The sequence below is a fragment of the Tympanuchus pallidicinctus genome, unplaced genomic scaffold (assembly GCF_026119805.1).
Source record: "Tympanuchus pallidicinctus isolate F22 unplaced genomic scaffold, pur_lepc_1.0 scaffold13, whole genome shotgun sequence".
Classification (NCBI taxonomy): domain Eukaryota; kingdom Metazoa; phylum Chordata; class Aves; order Galliformes; family Phasianidae; genus Tympanuchus; species Tympanuchus pallidicinctus.
The window spans coordinates 9827233-9852070 of NW_026294648.1; the positions used below are offsets into that span (position 1 = coordinate 9827233).

Below are 24838 nucleotides of genomic sequence, written 5' to 3' on the forward strand. Positions count from 1 at the left end.
TCCGCCGCCATGGCTCGCGGCTCTCGGCTCACGGTCCGCGGCTCGCGCCTCACCGCCCCAGCGGGGCTCCGGGCCGCCGTGCAGCGGACAGCCCCCTCCTCCAAGCACGTCTCGCGTGGTTCGTCGAGAATTCGCCTCACCCATTTCTTTCTTTCCTTTTTATTTATTTATTTGTGACCATATTCCCCTCTTCCGGGCCGGGTGGCGCTGACTGCCGTGCCGGCAGCCCAGTGAGAGCGGCGAGGCGGAGCGAACCGAGCCCAGGATCGTCCTCCCGGCGCCCGCCCTCCCGCCGCCTCCTCAGCGCCAGCCCGCGCTGCGCCGCACACACCCACCCGCCAGCCCGCCCGGCTCCGCGTCTCTCCGCTCCCCGCCGGCATGGTCATCAAGGTGTACATCGCCTCCTCCTCCGGATCCACGGCGGTGAGCAGCGAGGCGGGAAAGTTGTAACGGGCTGAGGGGGCCCATCCGACCGCATCGGCGGGGCTTCTCTTCGCCGCCTCCATCCGCGGCTGTCGTGTGACACGGAGGGGACCGGGGAGCGGCGGGCTGCGGGAGGGGGGCTGAGCTCAGCGCGGGGACGACGAGACTGCGGGGAGAGGGCAGCGGGGAGACCGTGCTGGGGCTGTCGGGGCCGGGGCCGGGCTTAGGTAAGGGCTGGGGGCAGTTAGAGCTGGGTTTAGGTAAAGGCTGGGGCTAGCTGGGGCTCAGAACCGCCACAGGTGTGCGGAGCTGCCCAGGGGAAAGCTGCCCGCCCAGCTGAAGCAAAACCCGCATCCTCCTCACAGTGTGGCTCCTCAGCCCTTGGCCCCGCACCGTCTGAGCATCAGCATCCTGCCCTGGGAGGGCGATCTGTTTACTGCAACCGGTGCTCACCAATAACATGTCATTTCCTTCGCGATTTAGCAGCTTGCTTTGTGACTTCTTGCTTCCCTCTCCCACTGTTGGACTGTTTTTAACAGATCCAAGTGGATAGCACGCTTTGGCTCTGTTCTGCACTGGAAAGGCAAAGCGAACTAATTTTCTGTTTCTTAGTTTGCTATGGTTGTACTCTTGAGGTTCATTTCTGAGTTGTGTTATCCCTCATGTCAGCACTGGGTTCTGATGCTCTCATACCAAATGGTTAATGACGATGGGCGTGTGAGGCTACTGCCTGAGCAGCTGCAGCTTCTTGCCCTGTGGGAGTACTGAGTTTTGTTTTCTGCAGCCCCAGCACACTGTCGGCATAGCTGGCTCAGAAGACTGTGTTTTTTCAAAGATGAGTGAATGAAAGAAAAAAAAAAGTGGGAGTCCGTGCCTAGGGTCAGATATACCTCAGCAGCAGCATCCTGAAAGTTGTCCGATTTCTTCTGTGTGACCTGCAAAAAAGAGACTCGGAGCCTAAAATCCAAGGGATTTATTGCATTGCATGAATATACAAGAGACTTTCAAAATGCCAGTGAGTGCCGTTAATGATCAGTGACTTTTGCTGCATGCAGATAGAATCTAAGCTACAGGCTAGCAGTGTTGCTGATACTTCTGTGAACTTCTAGAGTAGCCACCCAAACTTTCAGAGGCCAGCAATGTACAGGAGGAAGAAACACCACTGCCCATTTCACCAAATTCTCCTTCTCTGGCTCAGTGCAGTTGCTGATCTGTGATCTTCAGCAGAAGAAATGCTGTGTTGGTGAGCTGTGGTGTGGTAGCCCCTTGTTTGACTCTGCTGGTCAGCGGCTGAGCCTTGCCACAGAAGAGAGCAGAGAAGTTCATGCCTCAGATGACGCTATGCTAACAGTCCTTGTGTTGTCTTTGTTACTCTCAATGTCAGCACTAACATCAACATGCTGATGATGGAAAGCTGAAGATTACCAGATACACATCTTGAAAGAGTCTTGACATCCTGAGCAGGTAGTTTATGAGGGAAATCAAAAAGAATTTCTGCTGGCTTTATAGAAAATAATCTTATAGAGGGAAAGAAACAGTCATTAGCAAATAGAAGAAGTAATTCTTTTCTCTAACACAGCTGTTAATAGCTTTTCGGTTGACAGGCTTTGCTGCTGTAGATTCTTATCAGTGACCTCTTAATGGCAGTTATTGATTTTTGGTTTGTGTAGTGGTACTAAGCTCCAGGGAGATGGCCACTGATCTTGATCTCAACTGCATTTTCCTGTTTTTAAAATTATTGGCATAGTAGTTTCTGCGATGCTGTCTTATCTTGTGAACTGTACATTTCATGAGACTCAGTGCTAACTTTGTCCCAAGTTTTAGGCTCCCTCATGCATCCTTGACCCTGGAATTTGGATCTCAGCACTGGCGTGTTTTGTGTTTATGGAATATGAGTGTAACAGACTCATAAATACCAATTTTATTACGTATGTATACCCAGGTCTAAAGTGACTGCAGCTGAAGTGATGTGGAGCAGTGAGCAGGACTTGCGTGTTCTTGGTTTGCTGAATGCACCCAGGGTGTTTCTGTTGGCCAGGCTCAGCCGTGTACCTCACTGGGTGGCTGTTTTCTTTCTGCTATAAAAATTTTAATTGATTCTTGAACTTAAAGCAAAACAGAGAGGCACCTAACTGAAGAAGAAGTCTCTGATTCACATGAAATGAGGTCAAAGGGAATGAGTTATTTGTTCTGGGTCTTAAAATGAGCTATTAGTGGGTCAGTCTCTGCTTGGAGGGCCAGCAGAGTCTTACCGGGGATCTTCAGGGGGTGGATCAGAGGATCCACTGAACCAAATCAGAGTTGTTGTCATTTGCTAACATCAGCCCTGTAAGCCAGCTCTGTCTCACCAAGAAGGCTTTGTTTTGCCAGCAGCATCCCATGCACTGTTACTTTGGTTTCCTTGAGTAAAAACTAGAAACAGGAGGAAAATCACCTCCTCTTCAGAAAATGATGACTTGTTCCTGAAAGTTGTTAAAGCATTTGCGAGGCTCTGGATGCATTGTATCAGCTGCAGGGGAAAGGGATTGAGGCAGCTTTGCACCTTGGAGCCTTGGGCTGTCAGTCTGGGAGGGTGCCCAAGTTTTGTGGTCTTTCACTGGCAAAGCAATACTTTGTTCTGCAGTCAGTTTTGCATATCATAGCTTTATAACTGTTTCTCCAAGGCACTGTTCTCCGTAGTATTTTTATTCAATGATATGTGTCTGTGAGGAAAAACTACCATATGCTGTTGATGTCTAAGCAGGGGCATGTCAGAGGTACATGCTGAGGAGTTTCTGGTGATGTACACTCTGCTGGTTAATTCCTCTGTACCTGTGTGTTGTGGTGCTTCATTATGGGTGTCACAGCCCCAAGGGTGGGTGCTGAGCTGCCTGTTCTCCAGCACGTGGAGTTGGTGAGTACACAGCCTTATCTCTGCTGTGATTCATCGGTTGCTAAGCCCTGTGTTTAATCATGGGTTTTGCTGTATACCCTGTACGGTAAAGGTGACTTTGTGTTTGTTGTGGTGGTTTGGTGCTGCACCTCTCAGAGGCATAGTTAACTGAATGTACCTGAAGTTTGTAGTTTGGGAGTCTTCAGCTGAAAGGTGCCCTTCTCCTTTGATCTTTCTGGTTCTGAATCACAAGCTGGGCGATGGAGCACAGGTGGCTGTAATTATGGAGATGAGCTGTAGGCACCAATGTGGGAATGTGCACGTGCAGCTCCTGTCCAGGAGTCTCAGTGGCGTGCAGCCAGAGTGAACAGCATTACCTAATGTGAGCCAGTGTTGGAGGCCACGAATGTGAAACAACAGGCACAAATGCCACATTCAGGAGCACCCAAGCATTGACTTGAATGGGGATTGTGCAAGCTGTGAGACCGAATTTGGCTACAGACTGCTATTCAAATCCTTTAAGAGACAAAAGGAGGAGAGGCCAAGGAGTGATTGGCATTCTAGCTCTGTGAAGAAGTAGTATATAGGGATTGAAGAGGGGGAATTGCATCAGCCTGTGATTTTCTCCATTTGGGTTTTTCTTTCTTTTTGGGTAGGAGATTGCCCCTTCTCTCCTCCAGTACCAAAAGAACTTGCATACTTCTCCATGAAGGCAGCTGCCTTACTGTTTTTATTGATCTCGGGTGGAAAGGAGCCAGCTGTTGAAATTCCTCTCACTCTTACAAGCGTGCGTTTGCTGCCAGTAACTGCCAGCATTGCTCATGGTGCAGTCCAAGAGGACTGTGTCTGTTCATAGGGTACCCCACTGCCAGCTGCAGTTCTGATGGCACATGGCTGGTTCTTCTCACTTGCAATGAGTTGTGACTGAGCACAATGGCCAAACCAAGAAAGTACTATCATTTCCATGTTATATCATGGACTCCCACTGTTAAGAATGACTTTAAAAAGGAGAGGAAGCTTGAGTTTATTTTTTCATTCTCAGATTAAGGGATGGGAGGGTGTAGAGTTTTGTATTTTCATATTGTTTTCTTGTTTGGGAAAAGATTGAGGTCATCTCCTCCTCACCCACCAGGAAATGGAGAGGAGTGCGGCCTGTCATCTGGAGCACAAGCACTTGGTAACAATGGTGCCTGCTCTTCTTTCCTCCCATGTCTCCTCAAGAAGCACAGAGGCACCTTCTGGCAGTGCTGGGGCAGCAGCAGGTGGTTTGAGGCAGAGCAGCTTTGTGTGAGACTGGCTGGGAATGAGCAGAGTTTTCTGCAGCCAGCAGCTCTTGCCTCTGTTTGTGTTCAGCAGCTCAGGGCTGTGGGATGGCTGGTGAAGCTGCATCATTCTTCTGAAGCAATCCCCAGAAAGTAATAAACAGAGAAATGGAGCTTGTATAAAGACGGGTATTTTGCATTTAAATATCTCTGGGGCCTTTTCTCTCTTCTTGTCTCAATAAAGGTACTACTGCCCTCTGAGAAGATGAATGAAAGCTACGTGCTTTCTGCTCCTGTGCTGTCGTACTGCTGTGCGGTTCATGAGCAGAATGGTGCCACAGCCACGGCACTGGCGTTCCTTGCAGCCAGCATCTCAGCATGAGGTGCAGTAAGCACACCTGCTGCTGCACTCATGTTCGTGGTTACAAAGGTGTTATCGAAGCTCTGGTGCATATGGTCACGTTTGTCAGCCCAGAAGCTGTGAGCAGCTGGAGCACACATACTAGGATAGCTGGCAAATGTCTGCTTAAATGCTTGGTGTGTATCACTGCTGTTAGTAGAAGGGAGTACTGATATGGATCTTTTATAGATGGTTGTGCATATAATGCAAGTTCAGGTGAAACCATGTAACGTGGGAAAATACGCTGTGTGTGTATTTTTAAAATCAATCTGACAGGGGTGTACAGAGGTTTGTGATACTTTGCACATATTTTGTATGCTGTGGGTGAGAACTGCCTCATTAATAGGTTTGTTATTGATTTTAAACCCTTTCTTTTATGAACTTCATATGCATGAAGTACTTTGTTGGATATCCAGTGATACCACACTTCATCTCTCCCTCAGAAAGAATGGTATGAACTGTTCTGAGTCAGAGCTCTCGGGGTAGAAGACAAAATGTAACATGAGTCTAGGCAGTCAGCTAGGATCCTTCCGCCTCCCTCCTGGCTGTCTCTTTTTTCAAGTCATTGTTCTAAACTCCAGATAAGTCAAACATTTTTCTTAAAATATTGCATTCAAATCTTTAATGGAGCCAAAGATTAAATTGATTGCAGTTGTTGCAAAAGTTCTAATGTATCAAAATAAAAAACATTCTACTGCGCTTAAAGAAAAAGAGTTTTCTGACAATGTGAGAGAGATTGAAGTGATGCTTTGCAGTTGTGGCTGGAAAAGGCTTTTTGTTAAGACTGCATGTGGCTGTATATATCAGGATGACAGTGTTTATGTTGGGGCAGTGTGTGAGGATTTTGCTGTCCCTGGGCAGGCTGCACTGGCTCTGCTGGCTCCAGGGGCTCAGCACCCAGGGCAGGATCTGGGCAGCCACAGGTCAGTGCTGAGCACTTGCGTTTTTTTAGGAAATATTTGCAGAGCTGTACAAAAAAACATCTCTTGTCCTGAGACATTAAGGTTACGCTCAGAAAACTGTAGAAGTCAGTGAATTGGCATGCATACAATGAGCGGAGGATGCCAAAGAGTCTCTGCAACATTGTTACTACAGGTTATTCCTCCCAGAGAGGGGGGGAATTGGGGAAAGAGGAGACAAGTAGAACTGAGCAAGCATTGATAGATATCAGCTGTTCAAGATGGAAACAGAACAAATTTTTTCCCCCTATATAATAAGAAGAAGGTCTAAAGATGGGCCATCACAGCAGGAGAGGAGAGAGCTCTGCCTTATGATGCTGCTCTGAGAGTCTGTAGCGCTGAGCTCTACAGCTCTGCTCTGAGCTCTTGGTGCTGGGCAGGCACCAGGCTGCATTTGTCATGCTGATCTTCATGACATCCAAGAGCACATCATTTTCAGGAGGCCAACTGAAGAGCCTACTAAGAGCGCTTTCAGAAATTCAGAAGGCAGGGAGATGAGATTCAAGTTACTGAGAGAGAATGTAAAGGATCAGCATCAAACTGAGCAAAGCTGATTCTGACAGCTGAAGTAGACAGCTTCGTCTTGTTGGGCTTAGTTTCCCCTGTGAGAAGTGGATGTGTGGATTGCTTTAATTAGCTATCTGAAGGTTAATGTTGTTGGGGCTCCTTTTGCATGCATGAGTACTGCAACATTTGAGATACTGAAGGCATTCAAGTGTGAAATTTTAACTATTGCCTCTTGAGGAATCTCCTGTTTGGGGTGCTGTGGTGTCAAAGGCAACAGGATTTTGAAAAGGATCTTAGGAAAGTCCGGGAGCTACAAATACCTTTTTGGGCTGAACAAACTGATGTTATCTGTTAGATTTCCCCGACAGGTATGTGGACAGATGCAACACAGGGAGGGGAAAGCTGTGCTGCTGAGTTCCTTGGAGAAGAAGCTGAGCACATGAGTAAGGGTGATCCTTTTCCATGAGGAAACCAAGCCGCCATAGGATAAGAAAAAAGGGGTTTTTTTTTGGCTTACATAATTGATTACACACCAGTTATATAAAGCAGGTAACAATCAACTTTGCAACATACAGGCAGTTCTTGCAATATACAGAAGTTAGGAGGGGGTGCTACAGAGGTCTGTGCTGATCAGCACAATCAGAGGCAACCCGGAAGGAGAAAGTGAAGAGAGAGAGGCTGCTGGTGAAGTTGCATTGCAGCAGAGCAGCCTCCTGTTCCTGTCCTGACATCAAGATACACGACCACAGTGCTGTGCAGTGCTGAGCTTTAACTCATACTGCTTAGCAGAGAAGTCCTGGAGCCGAGCTAGGTAATTCTACAAAAATACCATAATAGTGGTCATAAAGAAACAAATAAAATACCAGCAGTTTTTAGAACCAGTGAGAGCAAAGTGTAAAACAATAACACTATAGAAATCTAAGGTCTGTATCTCCTTTAGACTGGAACAGTCTAAATAAACAATAAAACAAAGTAAAAAGAGAAAATGAGAAAGGTAATGTGGTCACTGTACGAGGAACAACCAAATAAGGGAGAAATCTGTAGCTGAGAGAGGACTGAGAAGGTTATAGAGAGATAAAGTCACGTCCGGCGTAGGAGAGCAATGAGGAAGTGGTGGTACGTAACTTTTTGTGACATAACAGAACTGGGGAGAGTGAAGGAGACTTGCAGGTGGCAGGATCAGGATAAATGATTTGCAGTGTTTGGCGATGTGCAGTGCTTGACAACGTGCAATTCACCAGAGAAACTCACTGCTAGAGAATGCGTATGGCAAAAATTGCATGGGTTCAGGAAGCATTGAGACAAATTAAGGGGGAAAATCTATTATAGTTAATAGTTTAATAGCCCTTGATTACTACACCTCTGACTCAAAGCTGCGTGTTATTTGCGTCTGGAAAAGTACAACGTGGTATTGCCCTGTGTGCTCTTGTCTTTGGTGTGCCTTTCCCTGGAGGAGGCAGGATATTGGGGCAGACAAGCATTGGATCTGACCCAGCAAAGTTCTTCTGTTCTTGGATGAAATTGGCTCTGCTCCCAAAATTACGTTAACAGTTTGCATTTGAAGTATCAAAGAATGTGTCGTCCAGGAAAAAATGTTTGGTGGAAGAAAATGCATGTCTTTGTTTGGAATGTGTTGGTTTGGTTTTGGTTTGGTGGTTACTACAAAGGCTGTAGATCTAAAAGAATGGGAAGGCTCTGGATACTTCAGTGTAACTAGAAATATCCTTTGAGTTGTGAAGGGATTTTTTATCTGTTTTGTATTCAGCCATACCACTGTGATTAAGATCTTTGCTCCTTCTGCTTTGCAGACACTGAGATGTTTCAAGAGACTGTAGATATAGGAGGAACTTTTAACTGTATTTGTCCCCTGTATTTTAGAAACAGAAAGAAAATAGTGGAAGCTTAATGATAAATCTCCTCTTGGTTTTCTTTTAAAGAACTGCAGTCCAGCTCAGCAGCTGAGGATAGGGCTGTAAGAAACATGGCATGGAGCTGGTAGTTATATGGTGGCAGTGGGCAGATGCTGATCTCAGTACTTGGGTGTTGGGAAAGACTTTGCCTTAAGAGGATTTGTTGTTAGAGCTTCTACTTTATGTTAGAATGAAATGCTCCATGGGATCCAGGTTATGACTGGGGCCTTAGTAACTAGAGGAGTGATAGAATCATGGAGTGGCTTGTTTTGGAAGGGACGTAAACAATCACCTTTCCATTGAGGTTTTGCATAATACTTGAGTGTGACTGGGGAAGTGTTTCCATGATTGAAGCTAGAATTTCTCCTTCTTTCCTGGGCTCTCAAAATGTGCCTTTCAGCTACCCAGAATGTGCACAAGAGCTCATAGGAGCGTGTGGCTGGTCATCTTGTCTTGCTGCAGGTCACCATCTTAGCATTTCTTATACAGGAAACATCAGTGTTTGATGATACAGGCAGCAGGTGATTCCAAAACCATCATGATTTTGCAGCATGAACAGCAGATGCTGATATACATCATTTTTAGACCTAGACAGTAAGGTAGGTTTGTCAGAAATCCCTACTGCTGTAGGTCAGAATAAATTGGCAGGCCCTGTGTAAATAGAAACAGGCAGCCCCTGGGGAAAACAATAGTAGTTTTCACATAAACCCACACTTTTATGAGTAGGAGTTTCCAGGCAGGTTTGTGCAGCACATCTGTACTCACCTCATGGGATGACCATCTTGCTGTGTTAATGGCACTGGAGGCTTGCCACAGACTACAGTGGGGCAAAGTTTTGCTTTAGGAAATTCTTAATGCTGCTTATCTGAGGTCACTCCCGTGCACGTGGTGAGAGTTTACTCAGCCACAGCAGCAGCTCCAGAGCAACCAGCAGAATGGGGGAGGAGCAGAATAACGCGATGGATGAATTAAAAATCTACCCCAAAACTTTTTCAATGGATGTGGATAGAAGTGAAGTTCTGCCAGAAATCATTTATTGATAAAAGATGTAGGATTTTGTTTTCCTTAGGAGAAATGCAATACATATATGTAGAAGTACAAAGGAGGCACAACAAAAGGAGCAGGTTCACAAACTTGTATGTTAGTGACCCGATAATCCTGATTAGAAACTGGAAATTCTTTTCCACCCTGTAATGCAGATAAGCACACGTCTCATGGTTCTGGTGGCTAAGTCCATGAAACCTTTGTGCTTGAGAAATCTTTCTCTAAATTTGTTTCCTTTCATCATGTCCATTGAGCAATCTTTCTCTAAATTTCTGTTTCCTTTCACCAACTCAGAGTGTACTGGGAGTTAGCCACGAGAGCCTTCATCTAATCTGCAGAAGGCCAAGGTTTGAGCTGTACATGTGAAAATATGGAAGTCAGTCCATAAGGCTCCCCCAGGGTCTGCTTCCTCTAGGAATTCACATCTATATAAACTGAGTAGCAGCTGGACCGACAGCTATGTCTTCCCCATAATAATTTGAGACTGAAATTAGCAGCACGGAAGGCATTAGGATAGCCATCACTTCCCAATGCCAGCAGCTGAGCATGGGGCTGAGCCTGAAGAACGGCAGGGGAATAAAGCTATTTTGGCTGCTTGCCTGGGTCTGGAGAACTCCATCCTACAGCAAATAACAGCTGGGACACTTAGTCTTTCAAAAAATAAATGCAGTTCGTATTTGTCTTCGTGTTTGCTTGTGGTATGCAAATGCTAGCTTGCACACTGGCAAAAGGAAGTTTGTGGTTTTTTTTTAAATAAAAAAGGCTGATACTGCAGTGACAGGAAGGCTCTAAAACCCCAGGGCAGGCAGGCTGGGATGTGGCCATGGCTGTGCTGGTGGCTATGGCTGCACGGCATGGGCAGTGTTAGGTGTGGGCTGGAGGTGCCCCTCATCAGTGTGCAGTACTTAGCCAGTGGGTAGCAATAGCTGTTGAAAAATGCTCCGTTTTTTGCATTCCTGTAAAGGAAGACTTGAGAATGTTACCTGAGCAGTGCCCTGGATGGCAAAGCTGCAGGTAATAGAAGCAGAAGTTGTCTGAGTGTTGCACTGTGCTGGGAGCTGCAAAGCCAGTCTTTGTGAGCTTTCTGTTTATCCCCCTCTCTCTGTGCTTCAAGACAGTTTCTAAAGTTACATATAAAAGTTAGCAAATCTGCTTTAGAATAAAGAAGGGATTGTGGGCAGTGGGTCGATACTCTAAAGCAAGCTGCAAACTAGCAGTGCAAAGCACTGGTACCAACACAGGCATTTGTTTGCCAGATCTTTTGCCTTTTGGCGCCTTGGTGTGAATGCACCAAACTGCAGTTCTGTTTTGGAGTAGCCTGACTCTTTCTGGAGAGAGGAGGAAAACTTATTCTTTAATCCATAGCTTTCCTCTTAATCCTTCCTTCCTTTGTGTTATGATAGTTTGGTATTTCAGTTCAGGGCAAAAAAATGCTTGCTTGTCTTGGAAGAATGTATTTGTTTTAATATAGCTATTTTGATAGCAGTCATCCAAAAGACTTCTATGCTCAATGGTGCCTCTAGTATATGAGTTCTTTGCAGACAGAAAGTAATACAGAACAGAAGCACCTGGATTTAGAGTAGGGATCCCTAAGGTCGTGCTGTATGTCTTCTTAAAGTAAGCTTTATTTAAAAATAATGAATACCTGGCAGTATAAAGGCAGTGAAGCAGCAATTAATGCTGTAAACTTTTAGTCTTGTCAGTTAATTTAGTCTCCCTGTGTGCTAAACTGTACAGGAAATAAACCTTCCTTTTATTGCAAGCCACAGGAGCCTCATGCAGAGCTTCTCTGTGCTCTTAACTCATTTGCTAACCAGAGTTCTGCTCTAGTCAGGCAAATGAAATGTCAAATGTTTTTCTTCACTCTTCTGTTTGCCATAGATGGCTCCTCATCACCAGCACAAATGCACTGATTCAGAAAAATAATTACATTAGCAGCTGTTTCAATAAACAGCCCGAACTGCACCCTTCTACTGTTTATGGTGCTGGCCCTCAGGCTGTCTTCTTGGGCTGCTTCTCCAGCAAATCCCAGTACTGCACAGACACAACATTTGCAGCGTAATGACGCGTGACCTGTGCTGTTGTACCTGGTGGGATGCTGCAGACACCAGTATTCATAGACTGTGGCTGCTGCCAACATTCAGTGAGCTTCCACAGCCTATTCTGGAGCCCTCTGTGAAAAGAAACATAAGGGAGGATTGTTTTGGCTTTCAGGGGGAGATGGGCTGAAAAAAAAACCAAACAAACCAGCTTGAAAGCTGAGGGTGGTGGTGAGATCCAAATCTGCAGGACTGAAGTTCTGAAGTTCCTGGAGCAGAGTCAGTTTTCAATAGCACCCAGAATGCCTTTTCCCCCCATTTTTCTCAGCCATTTTAAGTACTTTCCAGAACCTAGCCTAGCTATTTGTCATGTTCCAGGGAGTCTTCTGCACCTCATGTGATATTGAGCCTGACTGTCTCATTGGAGATAAGTCTTGTGTGTGCTAAATTGCATTATGGTTGATGCATGCAGCCTGTCGGTGAGACTGGGCTGTGGTGTATTTGGTAGTATTCTACTGCTTGTAGAACCAGTAGTATTCTACTGTTTTGTAGAAACAAAATTAACCCTAACCCCATTTTCACAAGAAATAAGCAATGGTTTGGGAAAAAAAAAAAAAAAAAAAGTATTATTGCTGACTGTCTGCTTAGGAGAGGAAGCTTTGAGATACAAAAGCTGCATTCAGAGTTACGTGAGGAGCACGTGACAGAGGTAGCATAGCCTGAAGAGTTTTTTCTCTTTTCCTTATTGTGGAATTTCCTATTTCCTGACAACGTGCTGTGCTGCAGGTAACATAGAGAGGCTAAGGCCAGGTGCTGAGGCTGCAGAGATGTGTGCGGTGTCCCAAGGAGTTGTGCCAGGAGGAACAGGACTTGCAGGCTGCCTGCTCACCTTCTTAGAGCTGCCCTGGCACCCTGAGCTAAGTGAGCAGGGTGGGCATAAAGTGCTCCATTGCTTCCAGGGTTGGAGGACGGACTGGGAGAAAGATGTGGGGGGCCTAGGTCTCCTCCAGCCTCCCTGAGGCTTGGACAAGCACAAATCCAGCTGTGGGATTTGCATCGATTTGTCTGGAATGCTTCATCCATGTCCAAGAGGGAAAGCCACGCGCAGTTTCTCAAGGCTTGTAGCTCCGTGCTGTTGTGCCAGACATCTGACTGCAAACAAAAGCAGTGATTAATGAGGGAAAATTCAGAAGCCGTGACAACAGGTTTGTTTTTAGACTTCTGCTTTCTTGCAAACCATAAATTGGTCAGATCAGTGAGACTGCTGGAGATGCTCTGGCTGAAGCACCATGAGCTTGTTCCAGATCCTGGGGCACTTCAGTTTTTTTTAAGCAGGCATTTCTTCCTCCTGGGCAGCCTTGGAAGCCTGCTGATGGCTGCAGAGCACTGCAGTGGGCACTGAGTGCATCTGTCTGCTCTGCCTGGCATTCTCACAGCTCTGACGCATTGAGATGTGCAGCAGTTAGGTTGATTTTATACCCTTTTTTGGGAGGAGCAGAGCTGTTTTTCTTTCCTTTAACCCCATGTGGAGCTTTGTTGCTGTTACCAGGGGCACGTAGATGTTCAGGAGAGTACAGTCTGCCAAGTTCCAAGTCTGCAGCACAAAACAACTGCATGTAATAAATGAGGAGTTCACATTGTGCCACTGCTTATGCTGCATTAATGGATAACCAAGATAATGGAGCCTGTATTCCCACCGTAGGAAGCTGTCTCTCTGTTGGTTTTGGAGCAGGCAAGCAGTTTTCAGTCTTATAAAAGTCAAATGCCACAAAATTGACTTAGAAAATTGCCAAAGGTCAATTTATTTTGTATTGTGATGGTGGTGTTTCTGTTTTGAAGAGGACAACTCTGGGTGCTGCAGTGATCTGTGGAAGGTGCCAGTGCACAAGGTTGAGGCTCTGGCTCTGCAACACATCAATGTTCCTTTACATTCTCATCTAAAGTGAGATAAGGGGAGGCTTAGCACTGGCAGCTTGGCTTTGCAAGATATATTAATTTTGGTCTACTTCAGCTGTCTACTCACAAAAGAAATGATTAAAAAAAATTCCTGATATGTGAAGATCTGCCCCAAACAGAGCAAAGACCTGAGATAGGGATGACCTGAGGCCACAGTACAATGTGCATATTGCTGTGGGACAAGATGCTGCCATGTCCCCCGGCTCATTTTCTTCTCTGCTCTGTGCTGGTGCAAGCACAGAGAGCTGCATCCAATCACCAGATATCCCTACCGTGCTGCTGGTGCTTCTGGCACAAATTACAGGCAGGGGGAACTCGCTGGGCACAGCACGCTGAGAAAGGGACCGAGCAATGCTGGGGCATCCCCCATTTTCCAGATCTCCTTTTTGAGTGAAGTGCAAGTCTAACGCCTTTCCAGATCAGAACTGCCTTGTGCAATACTCAGCTTCATTTGCATGTCACCATTTTTCTCTTCTCAGGCTGACAGGCTTTCTAACAGCAGCACGCATGCACTGGGGTTTGGGGCCTCTTCTAATAGCAGAAACCTAGTTCCCAGCGCTCTGCTGTGTTAGTGCATCTGCTGCATCCCTCCTCCTTTTCTGAAAATGGAGCGAGCATCTCTGATCACACCAGTAAATCAATTCTGCTGTACAAAAGCTTCCAGCTCCTTCCTCTGGAGTGTGTTACCAGCCTTTAGCTAGAGAAAAATTTTCCATTAAAAATGTGGGACATATGAGAGAAATGTAACACAATAACCTGCTTCATATTTGTGGTAAAGTCTTGAAGTGATGCTTTTCTTGTAGTATTCTAACAGGCTGTGGCTGCTGTAGGGAATAGCGTTTGTCATCCCGACTTTTGCATTGCTCCCATTTGGCAACTGTGACTCTTTAAACAATTTACAGGATGAATAGATGCATGTAAAGCAAGCGACGGGCCATGGCAGGACAGAGAACATGAGACTAGTGGCCAGTAAACCCTGTGGGGTGGCAAGTGAGGGGAGAGTAGAAGTAGTATGCTCAGTGTCATCCTTCTTATCCTTGGATCCAAGAAAGAGAAGCAAGATTTCCTTCTGAATGTGGTGGCTTCAGGAGGAAAAGGGTTGGTTTCTCTCAGGCAGAGTCCCTTTTCATGTCCTGGAGCAAAATCTAAAGTTTATTAAATGGTATTTTATAAACTTTGCTCAGGCCTTTCTGTTGATGGGATATTCTGTGTGTCAGAAACCCAGAAGCAACACAACAGCCCTCTGAAAAGCAGGTATAAAAGGAAAAATTAATTCTCTGCCTGCTCTCCAAGTGCTTGAATATTATTTGTTAAGAACAGAATTTCACGCAGGATGTGCTAATGTATTAATCTGTAAGGTGCCTTCATAGAAAGTAAGCTTAAAACACATTAAAAAGTAATCAGGGCTTCATTAGGCAGTGCTTCTGCAGCTGCTTTCTAGCAGCTGAGGAGATATAAATAAGGAAATGTTACTTGTCCTTGCATCTAAGTAACGGATGGAGGAATCTTCTGTGGGCTGGAGGAAGGGAGCCAAGCAGTTCTCTGAAGTGATGCAGATGTGTTTATGGCATTTTAGGGTCTTTGTTATTAGAATGTGATAGTAGAACTGTCTGATTTCTATCTGATACAAAAATGGTGACACTTGGAAATCCTGCTGCAATGCAAAGCTCAAATCTTGCATGCATTTGAATGAAAGGAGTGATGCCTTTTAGTTCTAAACATTTTAATTGCTGATACCATGCAACGCTGAGAAAAGCACCCATCTTCCAGCTTCACTTCTGCCAGCTGCCCATGGCACAGTTAAGGGCTGCTTAACGTGCTCCAGCCAGGCTCCTGTGGGGGGCTTCATGATCTCAGCACTCTGCATAAAAGGATGAATAAAATCCAGTGCATCCAGAAAGGTGCCTTGGGCCCTATTGGGAATCCCAGTCTCCAGGACACCATGGCACACACCATGGCACACCATGGTGATGCTTGTGTTGGTATCTTACTCTGCTGAGAGGAATGAAGCTGTCAGATGCACTGCAGCCTTTTGGCTTGGGTTTTGTTGTTGTGGGATTTAGCAAATTTTTAGGCATTGGGGTATTGAATCAATCGGGGTAATGCATCAAAATGGCATCATAATCCATAAAAGCTTTTATTTTTGTTCTCATGAATCAGCTTTTCCCCTTACATAGTTTTCTATAGTTTCTGGAGAATGTTGTCTTGCTTTGGAAAGCAAGGACTTCACTCCCTGTTCAAGCTGCGTTCTTGGCTTGTGGAGGCTAACCAGCTGTGTAGCATGGTACCTTATGCCTGGATCACACCCTTTTGCAGACTGCGTGCTTCCAGATGCAATGCAACCTTTAGTTAGATGGCAAAAACATTTCACTAGCTCAGATTTTTCCCTCAGCTCTGCACTGAGTGGTGGTTTTGCCTCTTTTCAGTTCTGGACTTTTTCCTGCTTTTATCTAGCATCCTCCAGAGCCACGGGTGAGAAGCAGGAGCTCAGAGATGAGCTGCAGCCAAGCTCTGGGATAGTGTGCAAGTTGCCAGTGGGGAGAGCAGCATCCATACAGGAGGCTATGAGTTGCTGAGACAAACCACATGAAGGCAGCTCTGCTGCAGCAGCTGTGCAGGACACGGGCGGATGTGCCCTGGGCTTTCCCAGCATGAGACAGTACATATGGAGCCAATCTGGATGCTGCCTCACTTCAGGGAAAAACAGAAAAAAAAAGAAAAAAGAAGTGCAAGTACAGCATGAGCTTTTCCAGCCTCTTGTGTTTGGTTTAGGTCATGTAAGTTCACTGTGGTTTTGCTGTATTTGTCCTCAGGTTTCTTCCTTACAGACCAGTAACTGAGCATTGGAAAAGATAATGATGGCATTGCTACATGTCATGCGTGGCTTAAAATAGTTAGAGTAAAGAAGTGGTTTGAGTTCTGTAATGATAATTGCGCAGACCTAAAAATAGGTGAATGTTCTACCAGGCAGAGAGAAGTAAAAGAGTGGGACAAACCACTGGGAGACTCTTCAGAGACATCCTGCAGAGCTCTCATCAAGCACTACTGGGCTGTAGGGACCTGCAGTTCTCAATCCTCTCACCACAGCTGATGGCAGTGGTGGCCAGCAGCACCATCGCAGCACCTCTGATTTGTAGCTAATAAGGGGAAAGAACAACTGGCTTGTTCCTGTGAATAAAGAAAAGCAAACAACAAAAGCTTTATACAAATCCCTGGGTCCTTCAGTATAACAGCACCTCGTGGAGTCCAGGAAGGAGCCTTGTCAGAAGTATTCTGTCTGTGGAAGGAGTCCTGCTGCAGTGTCCTGGGGCGGAAAGCAACTCTCCAGGAATCCCCAGTATTTAAATGCTTGGGTGAGCTGCCTGCTGGTTGGCTCCTGCCAGGTGCGTTTATGGGAAGGCGCAATTGGAAGTCCAAGCAGGATTGTTCTGCTGGCTGGTATCTCCTTGGCTGAGCTAGAGGAAAGGTCTGCTGTTTGCTGAAGTTGTTGTACTTTCCCCGTTCACAGCTGAATTTGAATTTCATCTTCAAAATGCACCAGTTTGAATGGGCAGTTTGAAGATCTTGTGATTGAGTATGACTGCAGACAGGAATGTCACTTGTTGGATTGAACTTTTCACCTCACGGTACAAACAGATATGCTATATGATATAAGGAGTGGCCCCCCAGTGATGAAGCAGCATGTTTAAAACCAGCAGAGCCTTGAAATGCAAACCCTTCCAAGATTTGACTGCTTTTTCTTATCTCAAATTCTGGCGGAACCCCGAAGGCTGGAATCGAAAATAGTATAAACCTTTTAAAGCGGTTTTTATCTTTAAGCTAAAATGAGAATTGTGCAAGATCCAGTTTCACCGCAATGTCTTTGCTCTCTGGTGTCCTGGTGCTGGTCTGGAAAATGAAATAAAACAATGAAGCAGCTGAGAGGTGGAGAGGGGCAGTGCAGGTAGGGCTGGAACTGATGATAGAACCATGGCTGAGAACTTCATAAGAAAGCTTTTAAATTCCTTTAAATCCTCACAACAGCATAAGAGCCACATGGAAGTAACTTTGCAAAAAAAAATGTAGCTATTTATGTGTGTTTTCCCTGCATGGAAGCAGGGATCCGTGCCCGCCAAGCAGCAGGAACGCCTCGTGCCAGAGCGGCAGAGCCGAGCGGTGCCAGCAGCAGCGGGAAGGTCGGCGTGGGGCCGGCCCAGCAGCGCCCAGACTGTCAGCTTACTTTGGGTTCCTGTGGTCCAGAAATAGATTTCCAAAACACATCTATTGTCCAGCAGGGAGTTTATTTATAAACTGAAGAAATAGCAAGACTTAAAAGCAAAATCCTTCTTGGCCAGCAGTGCAAACAAGACTGTTTTGTATGCTTCTGTATACCAAATAAGACATTTCTTTGAAGCTCTTTTCAGTAATGTGTTTCAAATAGAAGTTTCCTTGTGGTGGGGTGGTGCTGGTCCACCTTGCGTTTGGAGCCTGAGGTCCCCAAGCATTGCCCTGTGCTCCTGTGGGACCTGCAGAAAGAAAGTTCCAGCAATCCTGGTCACCTTTTATGTCAGATTCTTCCATTTTCCTTCTGCTGTTGCAAGCATTGTGACTGCTTTCATCAAAGAACTTATATGGGCAGCTTGTTAGCATCTTAGCCCAGTGCTGTCAAAAGTCTGCTGATCTGGACAAATTGTCTTAGGTGAAATCACTTCCTAGAAAGTGAACTAAAATAACGTGAACATATTTTTACTATATTTGGAAGTGTTTGTCAAAATAACCAAATAGCCTCGAATCACAAATCTATACGTGTCTTGGTCAGCCGTGGTGAGAGTGAGTGCTGGATACCAGCTTGGTAGCTGAGTTGAGAAGCTGGGAAAAAATGCAGTTTGGCTTGAAGTGCAGCAGAAATGCTGCAGGTTCCTTAAGGACTTAAACCAGCTTTGTCCTCTGTCTCCTTGTCTCCTTCCTGTTTTATATTGTTTGGTTACATCTTCTGTGTGTGTGCATATGAGCGAGGAAAAAATGGGAAGAAACAAAAATATTTTGGTAGTGAAGTGTCGCAGTATTTTGTGGGAAGTGTTGCCCATTTTGGAGTTAAAGTTCCATTTTTGATGGACTGCCATTTGTTGGACAGCATCACCCACCTCCACTCCCAGCAGCCTGACATGGCTTCTGTGTTACTGACAGCATCCGCTGCTGCACACTGGACCCTAGCACAAAAACACTCACTTCTGGTGAGCATCCTGAGGAGGGACAGTACTTGATCATAGTCCAAAGCTGCTCATTTTCATGATGTATTTCTATGCGTTTTCTCTGTTGAAAGGCTGATAGTTCATGGCTGGCTTGTAACTGCTGAAGAAGGTGCATGTGCTCCCACAGCTCCGCGCTCCTTCCCAAACTTGGGCAGCAGGAACCATCTCCAGGCTTCTGTCCCCGTGCTGTGTGTGCTCATCTGAGTAAGACAAAGCACCCCGGAGCGGCGGCAGGCGCCTGCTGCTCTGTTTCTGGCGCTTCCCTCCCAGTGATTCTCCAGTGCCTGAGATTAATGGTGGTTTTCTAAATAAAATCACAGTAAATAATGCACTCCGGCAGCCGTGGATGCTGTGTTTCTGGAGCATTCAATGCTCTGTGTTCCTCTTGTCTGAGGAGCCAGGAGGGGGATGTCCTGTGAATCTTCTAACTCATTTCCTCAGCCAAAAGAAGAGGGTTTCCATGTGCGTCAGCACTAGTTCATTCTTTTCAGGGCATTCCCACTGCTGTGGAAGGAAAACTGTCTCCTTTGTCCATAGATGGGCAGTGACCAAAATGCTGCCCTTGCCTCCTGCACAGTGCTTTTAGCACAGCCAGCTCCACTAGCTGCTCTCAGACCAGCAAGGAGGGTCACCTGCAGTCTTCTGAGCCCTGAGCTTGAGCCCTGCTGATCTACCTGTGGCTGGAAACAGCCCCGAGCCTGCCATAGCCACACAAAGCTGGGGGGATGAGCAGAGGGGGATAGCTCACAAGTTAAGGAACTGAGAGTAATGAGAGTTGGCTTGAACTGTAACTCACAACTGGTGGGAAATGGTTAATTGAAATGTAATTAGGGAGAAAAACTCCTCCATTTATTCCCAGGTCAGCATGTGGCCTTAAAAACTGAGTACTGGCAGAGCAGTTTACAATTACAAAGACCTTTCCCATATTCTAGTCCTGTGGAAGGGTTTATGGAGGAAGTGCTGGCTCTTTTTTCTTTGACCTTTGTAACATGATGGAGGAAAACTTTCCCTGACGGCCCCCTCCCGCTATGACTCTTGTTATTAAAGGCAAATGAGGAAATCTCTTACCAGTAAATCTGAATGTGCTGAGAAATGTTCTTATGTGTTGCCTGTAACATGAATGACCTCCTTGGGGCTGTATTAACTTGTCCATTTTATTTATTTTTAGCCACGATGAAGATTTGCTAGCATGCACAGCTATGGTGCTCGAGGGTTTGTACTGACATTAGGTGCACTGACCCCTCTGGGAGGAGCCATGTGGGCTCTTGTAGGATAGATCATCACCCTGCACAGAAAGGGGTGCTGGATGCCAGGCAGTGCCACCGCACGTCTTTGGGGTTGCAGGGTTCTGCTCCTGCATGCTGCTCCCTCCCTGCAGCCATCTCCCACATGCAGAATGCAGAGCAGCTGGTGGCCAGAGCTGGCAGTGGCACAGCATCAGCGTGGGGTGCTGCCCAGGGGCCTCGCTGGGATAAAGCTGTTTGCAGTGAAGGGAGAGCAATGTGAAGGGAACAGATTTCCCATTAATCCTCATTTTTTCATTGTTTGCCAGGATGTGCATGGTTATAATTTCCTTTTTGGTGGTAAAGTCATGCAGAGGAAGAACAGAGCACAACAGAACATCTCTGCATCAGGAAGTTAATTATTCAAGTATGACAGTAATAAAAACCACTTTTCCTGTAAATAGCCAGCATAGTCTTTGCTGCAGAAATCCTGCTTTTTGCTGAAGTTCTGCTGCATCCATGTGGGATCTCTGTTAATAAGGATGGGATGAGATCTCTGTCAGTAAGTCCATATGTGGGTTAGGGGCATGGAGGGTGCAGGCTGCACCTTGCATATCCACCAGCAAACTTCACTGCTCCTGTAGTGCAGTGTTCCACGAGTTAGCTCAGCCAACACAGCCGCTGCACAGGGACTGCTTGCACCTTTGGTTTGGTGGAAACTTAACATTGGCAGCACTTGGCATTGGCAGTGTGTATAGAAGCAGCCTTTGTACTCCAGCCTGTTTGGTCATACAGGAACCAAGCTGAGGGATTCCTTGTAAAGAAACCTGTTCTGATTTTTTTGCTGATGATGAGAAATGATGAAAAGAAACTTTTTTTTTTTGCTAAGAATTTCTGTACAGTTTTCATTTTCAGTCTGTTTTGCACTCCTTTGTTCTTGTATCGAACCCTGCATAATCGGCAGCAGAAAGCACTTGACTGGTTTTATTTTTCTCTTTCTCCCTTTCTTCTTTGTAACAGATTAAAAAGCAACAACAAGATGTTCTAGGCTTCCTGGAAGCCAACAAAATAGAATTTGAGGAAAAGGATATTGCTGCCAACGAGGAGAATCGGAAGTGGATGCGGGAGAACGTTCCTGAAGACAGGCGGCCAGCCAGTGGGAACCCGCTGCCACCCCGGCTCTTCAATGACAGCCGCTACCTCGGGGTAAGGGACAGCCTCTGGTCCCCTCCTCGTGCTCACCACCGTGCTCTTGCCCTGCTGTTGTCATCAGCAACCCCTAATTCCCACCAAGCTAACACTTGGCAGAAGCCTGGTAGTGATACATCGAGCTGTCGCAAGTTCAGAGAGCTGTCCATGTGGGTTTTGCACGTAGATTTCAGATAGCTCCAGTCCGTTCCTCTCCAAAAGACTTCTGGGCTGGTGCGACCCATGTCAGTACACGAGTTCTGTGATCCTTGGGATGACTTTTTATGCTGTTTGCAAAATGAATGCAGCTGCAGTCCGCTTACTCCAATGCCTTGAAAAGATTAAAAATCGCACTGAGAATAGAATACCTCCTTGTAATTATTTTAATGCTTGATCAAAAGTATGCTGCCCTGCAGCACTTCTACACAGCAGGCCATGCTTGAATGATTATTAGATTAACTGTTAATTTTATTTTTAAAACCTAGTATCTTCTGAAAAGAGCTCACAGTATGGATTGATTTCAGCTGTGTGTTCACTTCTAAGTCATTTTGCTGCCTGGTCCTGAGCTGGAACATCTGTCATTCACATCTGCCAGTGTTGAACCTTTGAGAGACAATCCTGTGGCCACTGGAAGAAATGATGCCACAGTGCACCACCATTTTTTCTTGCTTGTAATAAAGGCAAAACTTGAAACAACATCCAATGAGTTAACATACCACTCGGCTTTCAAAATTTTACTGACTGGTTTTGACATGGAAAGAGTTTGGTTTGGAGTGACAAACATAATGGTTGATAGTTGTCTGCAACCAAAAGCTGAGAAGGGACTAGTCATGAAGAGCTGAAAATCTCAACTATCTATATTTAAAAAAAATAATTCTGTACCAGTAGGAAGTCCAATTGCAGCAGAATCACATTTCTCCTTTGATATGCAGAGCTTTAGATAGCAGATGACTGTGCAGTTGCCCTTGTTGCCAAATTCCTGCTGCATTGCTGCAGGTATGCAGTAGAGCAGCACACTACTATGCAGTTGGATGGGACAAGAAAAGTTTGCACAGCTAAATCTGGATGTTTGTGTATAGGAGATGCTTCCCATGTATCCCCAGCTGCAATCCATGAGAGTTCTGCAGTAATTTTGGGGAAAGAGGTGTACGTACTTCAGGCCTATGTGTTTATTTCATTCCTAAAATTTTGGCTGATGTCACTTCAAACTTTTGAAGTTCAGTGAATTTGTGTAGCTGGGTTAGAGTTACAGTTTTGCTCTCAGAAAGGCAGAAGTTAATTCTGTACACACACCTTTTTGTCCTTATTTGATCCTCCTCAAGTATGAACTTCTCCCTGTTTCATCAGATGCAGCATAACTGGCAGCAGTATGAGCAAGCTGAGTTTTACTGGCCCATTTGTGGCAGGGAGGCTGTAATTGTAGGTGCTGTCTATCACCAGGCTAGCACAAATCCTGCTCCTTAGGCACGGGCATTCCTTTCCTAGTGGATGCTCCAAAGCAGCCTGCTGAACTATGCACAGGCAAGATAAATAGCTGCTTTGTTATCAAGCAGCTCCAACACACAGCTAGTGCTGTCAGCAGAAGGGCCTCAGGAGGATTTAACATACTCGTACACATTTTTATCAAACTAACACCTGAGTGCTGTGTGTTCAAATCAAGCAGTAACTTGACATCCCTGATGGGGGTTGGACTCGATGATCTCTGGAGGTCCCTTCCAACCCCTACAATTCTGTGATTCTGTGATCACCAGGCTTTTCAGACCCTCTGTCCCCTGTACTCCCTCTGTTCCAGCTGCAACAGCCTTTGGTGAGAAGCACCCCAGCTCTGAGCACACTGCACGTCCTACAGCATTTGCTGTTTCTGCAGGCGTGCAGAGCCTTGTGCCCTTAATGGCAGCTCTCTGACTGGCTTCAGCCCATGACTGAGCCTGCTCTGAGCTGCTGACTCTCTGTGGAGTTCCCTGCCAGGACTCCTGCAGCAAAACATTCCCCAGTAAAGCTGGAGAGAGTCAGTACTGTTGTTTCTGTTAGAAAGGGAGAGAAGGCAAGGCACAGGTCAGACATGCTGCATTTGGAAATCAGGGAAGTGTTTGGTAACTTGGACAGCAGTGAGCTTGCACAAACATTCTGGGTTCCTTTGGCTGGTGTTTGGCAACAGCTCTTGGCTGAGCCACAGCGTGGGGTTTTTGTTTGCTATTTCCTCACCTAGCAGACAACTAAGCTGTGTTGTTTGTAATCCGCACAGAATTGTATTCTATCTCAAATAGGAAAAAAGGCAAAGAAGGAAGCATGGGTACTTTTTATTGCTTCATTTTAACTTTAATTTTCTTGGGAAGTGGTTGTGTGCATATTTAGAGCAACTGAAATGCACTGCTTAATACAGTGCCAAACAGTACAGGGCTGAGATTTTTTTTTTGCATTTTTTTTACTAGGCTCATGCACTAACAGGGCTTATGCTGAAGCAACATCTGCCTGCACTGAAGTAGGTTGGTTTTACATTAGTCTCACCTGACTTCATTTGTTTGTGTAGGCTAATCACTAAAGGCAAAATATGGGGAGAAAAGGTGAAGTCTTAATTTACAGGTTTAAATTTAACTTTTGACAGGTATGAGAGTTCATGTTCATAGCTGCCCATTACTGATGAGTAATTAGTGGCAACTATGGGTATCAGTGCTTCTGATGCCAACAAAGAGTGAGCTCACCTGGTCCTGCGGGAGACAGACCTGTGACAGCAGCTGTGGATGTTGTCCCTTTGGGAAAGGCTGAAGCACCTTGCAGCAGCATCTGTTACTACAGATCCCCAAATTCCCAGTCTGTCACTTTTCAGACAGTACAAACCCTGCAGCATCAGTGCCAGTGATAAAAGCAGGAGATGACATGCTGAGGTCTGCATTAGGCTGCAGGAAGCAATTTGCTCAGTGTGTGTTGAGTAACACCCCAAATTGAGCTCTGATTATTTCTGAAAAGTAGTAATTACTTTGTTTTGTTTTCCCCTGAATCCCATCGTGAAGGATTATGAAGCTTTCTTCGAAGCTCGAGAGAACAATGCAGTATATGCATTTTTAGGCTTGACTGCGCCACCTGGTTCAAAGGTAGGTGTGTACATTTACCACAGCCTATACTTTATACCTTGTTCTTTTCTGCTCATGGCAGGATATTTTACGTGTTCTGAGGGTGTCACAGTGAATCTACATACTGGACTGATATTCACTGTGTCCACAGACTGGCTTTCAGACTTTAACATCACAGCAACACAGTATGTGCTGCTTTATTTGAGAGTGCTGTGTTCCCTGAAGGTACCTTCCTTCCCCTCCTTTTACCAGAAAATCTATGTTCAGTACTGATGTCCTTTTGGTATCCTCAGTGTGGAGCCACCCTGCTTTTTTTCAACTTAATGGAAATGCTTTTGTTGGTTAAAGAAAAACAAAACAAAAAAAGCTTGGTAGAGTTTTTCACTAGTATATTTGTCTCTTACCTTGGGACTTTTTTCCAAATTGCACACTCTGGGGAAAAAGTGAAAGATCAGCTAGTATTTGCACTGAGGAATGCATATGCAATCTGGATGAAAAGATACTGCCACATACACATGAAAAGAATTATTTCAATTCAGTGTAAAACAAATAAATACTTAAATCATGTAGCCTTAATGTACTGAAGTCATAAAGCTTTGTTTTGTTCTAGGAAATACATTGAAACCAGAATCACTGTTTTTGAAATAATGTGCTCTTATTGCAGAGCAGTTTTATCTCCAGCTTGTAATCTGAAGCCTTGTTTTCCTTGCCAATTACAAACTGGATTGCTGCTTTGCCGACTCAATGGGCTGG

The 24838-nt window shown here is 45.6% G+C and overlaps 1 protein-coding gene across 1 annotated transcript in view; it reads left to right on the top strand.

Annotated features, from left to right (window-relative positions):
- Positions 1-293: 293 nt before the first annotated feature.
- The window catches only part of SH3BGRL (SH3 domain binding glutamate rich protein like), a 30340-nt gene continuing 5795 nt past the window's right edge, over positions 294-24838 (top strand). Inside the window, exons 1-3 of the mRNA XM_052673447.1 lie at positions 294-423; positions 20847-21032; positions 24026-24106. Of these exons, the coding sequence (XP_052529407.1) occupies positions 379-423; positions 20847-21032; positions 24026-24106 (312 nt within the window). The 5' untranslated portion in view covers positions 294-378. The remainder of the gene's footprint in view (positions 424-20846; positions 21033-24025; positions 24107-24838) is intronic.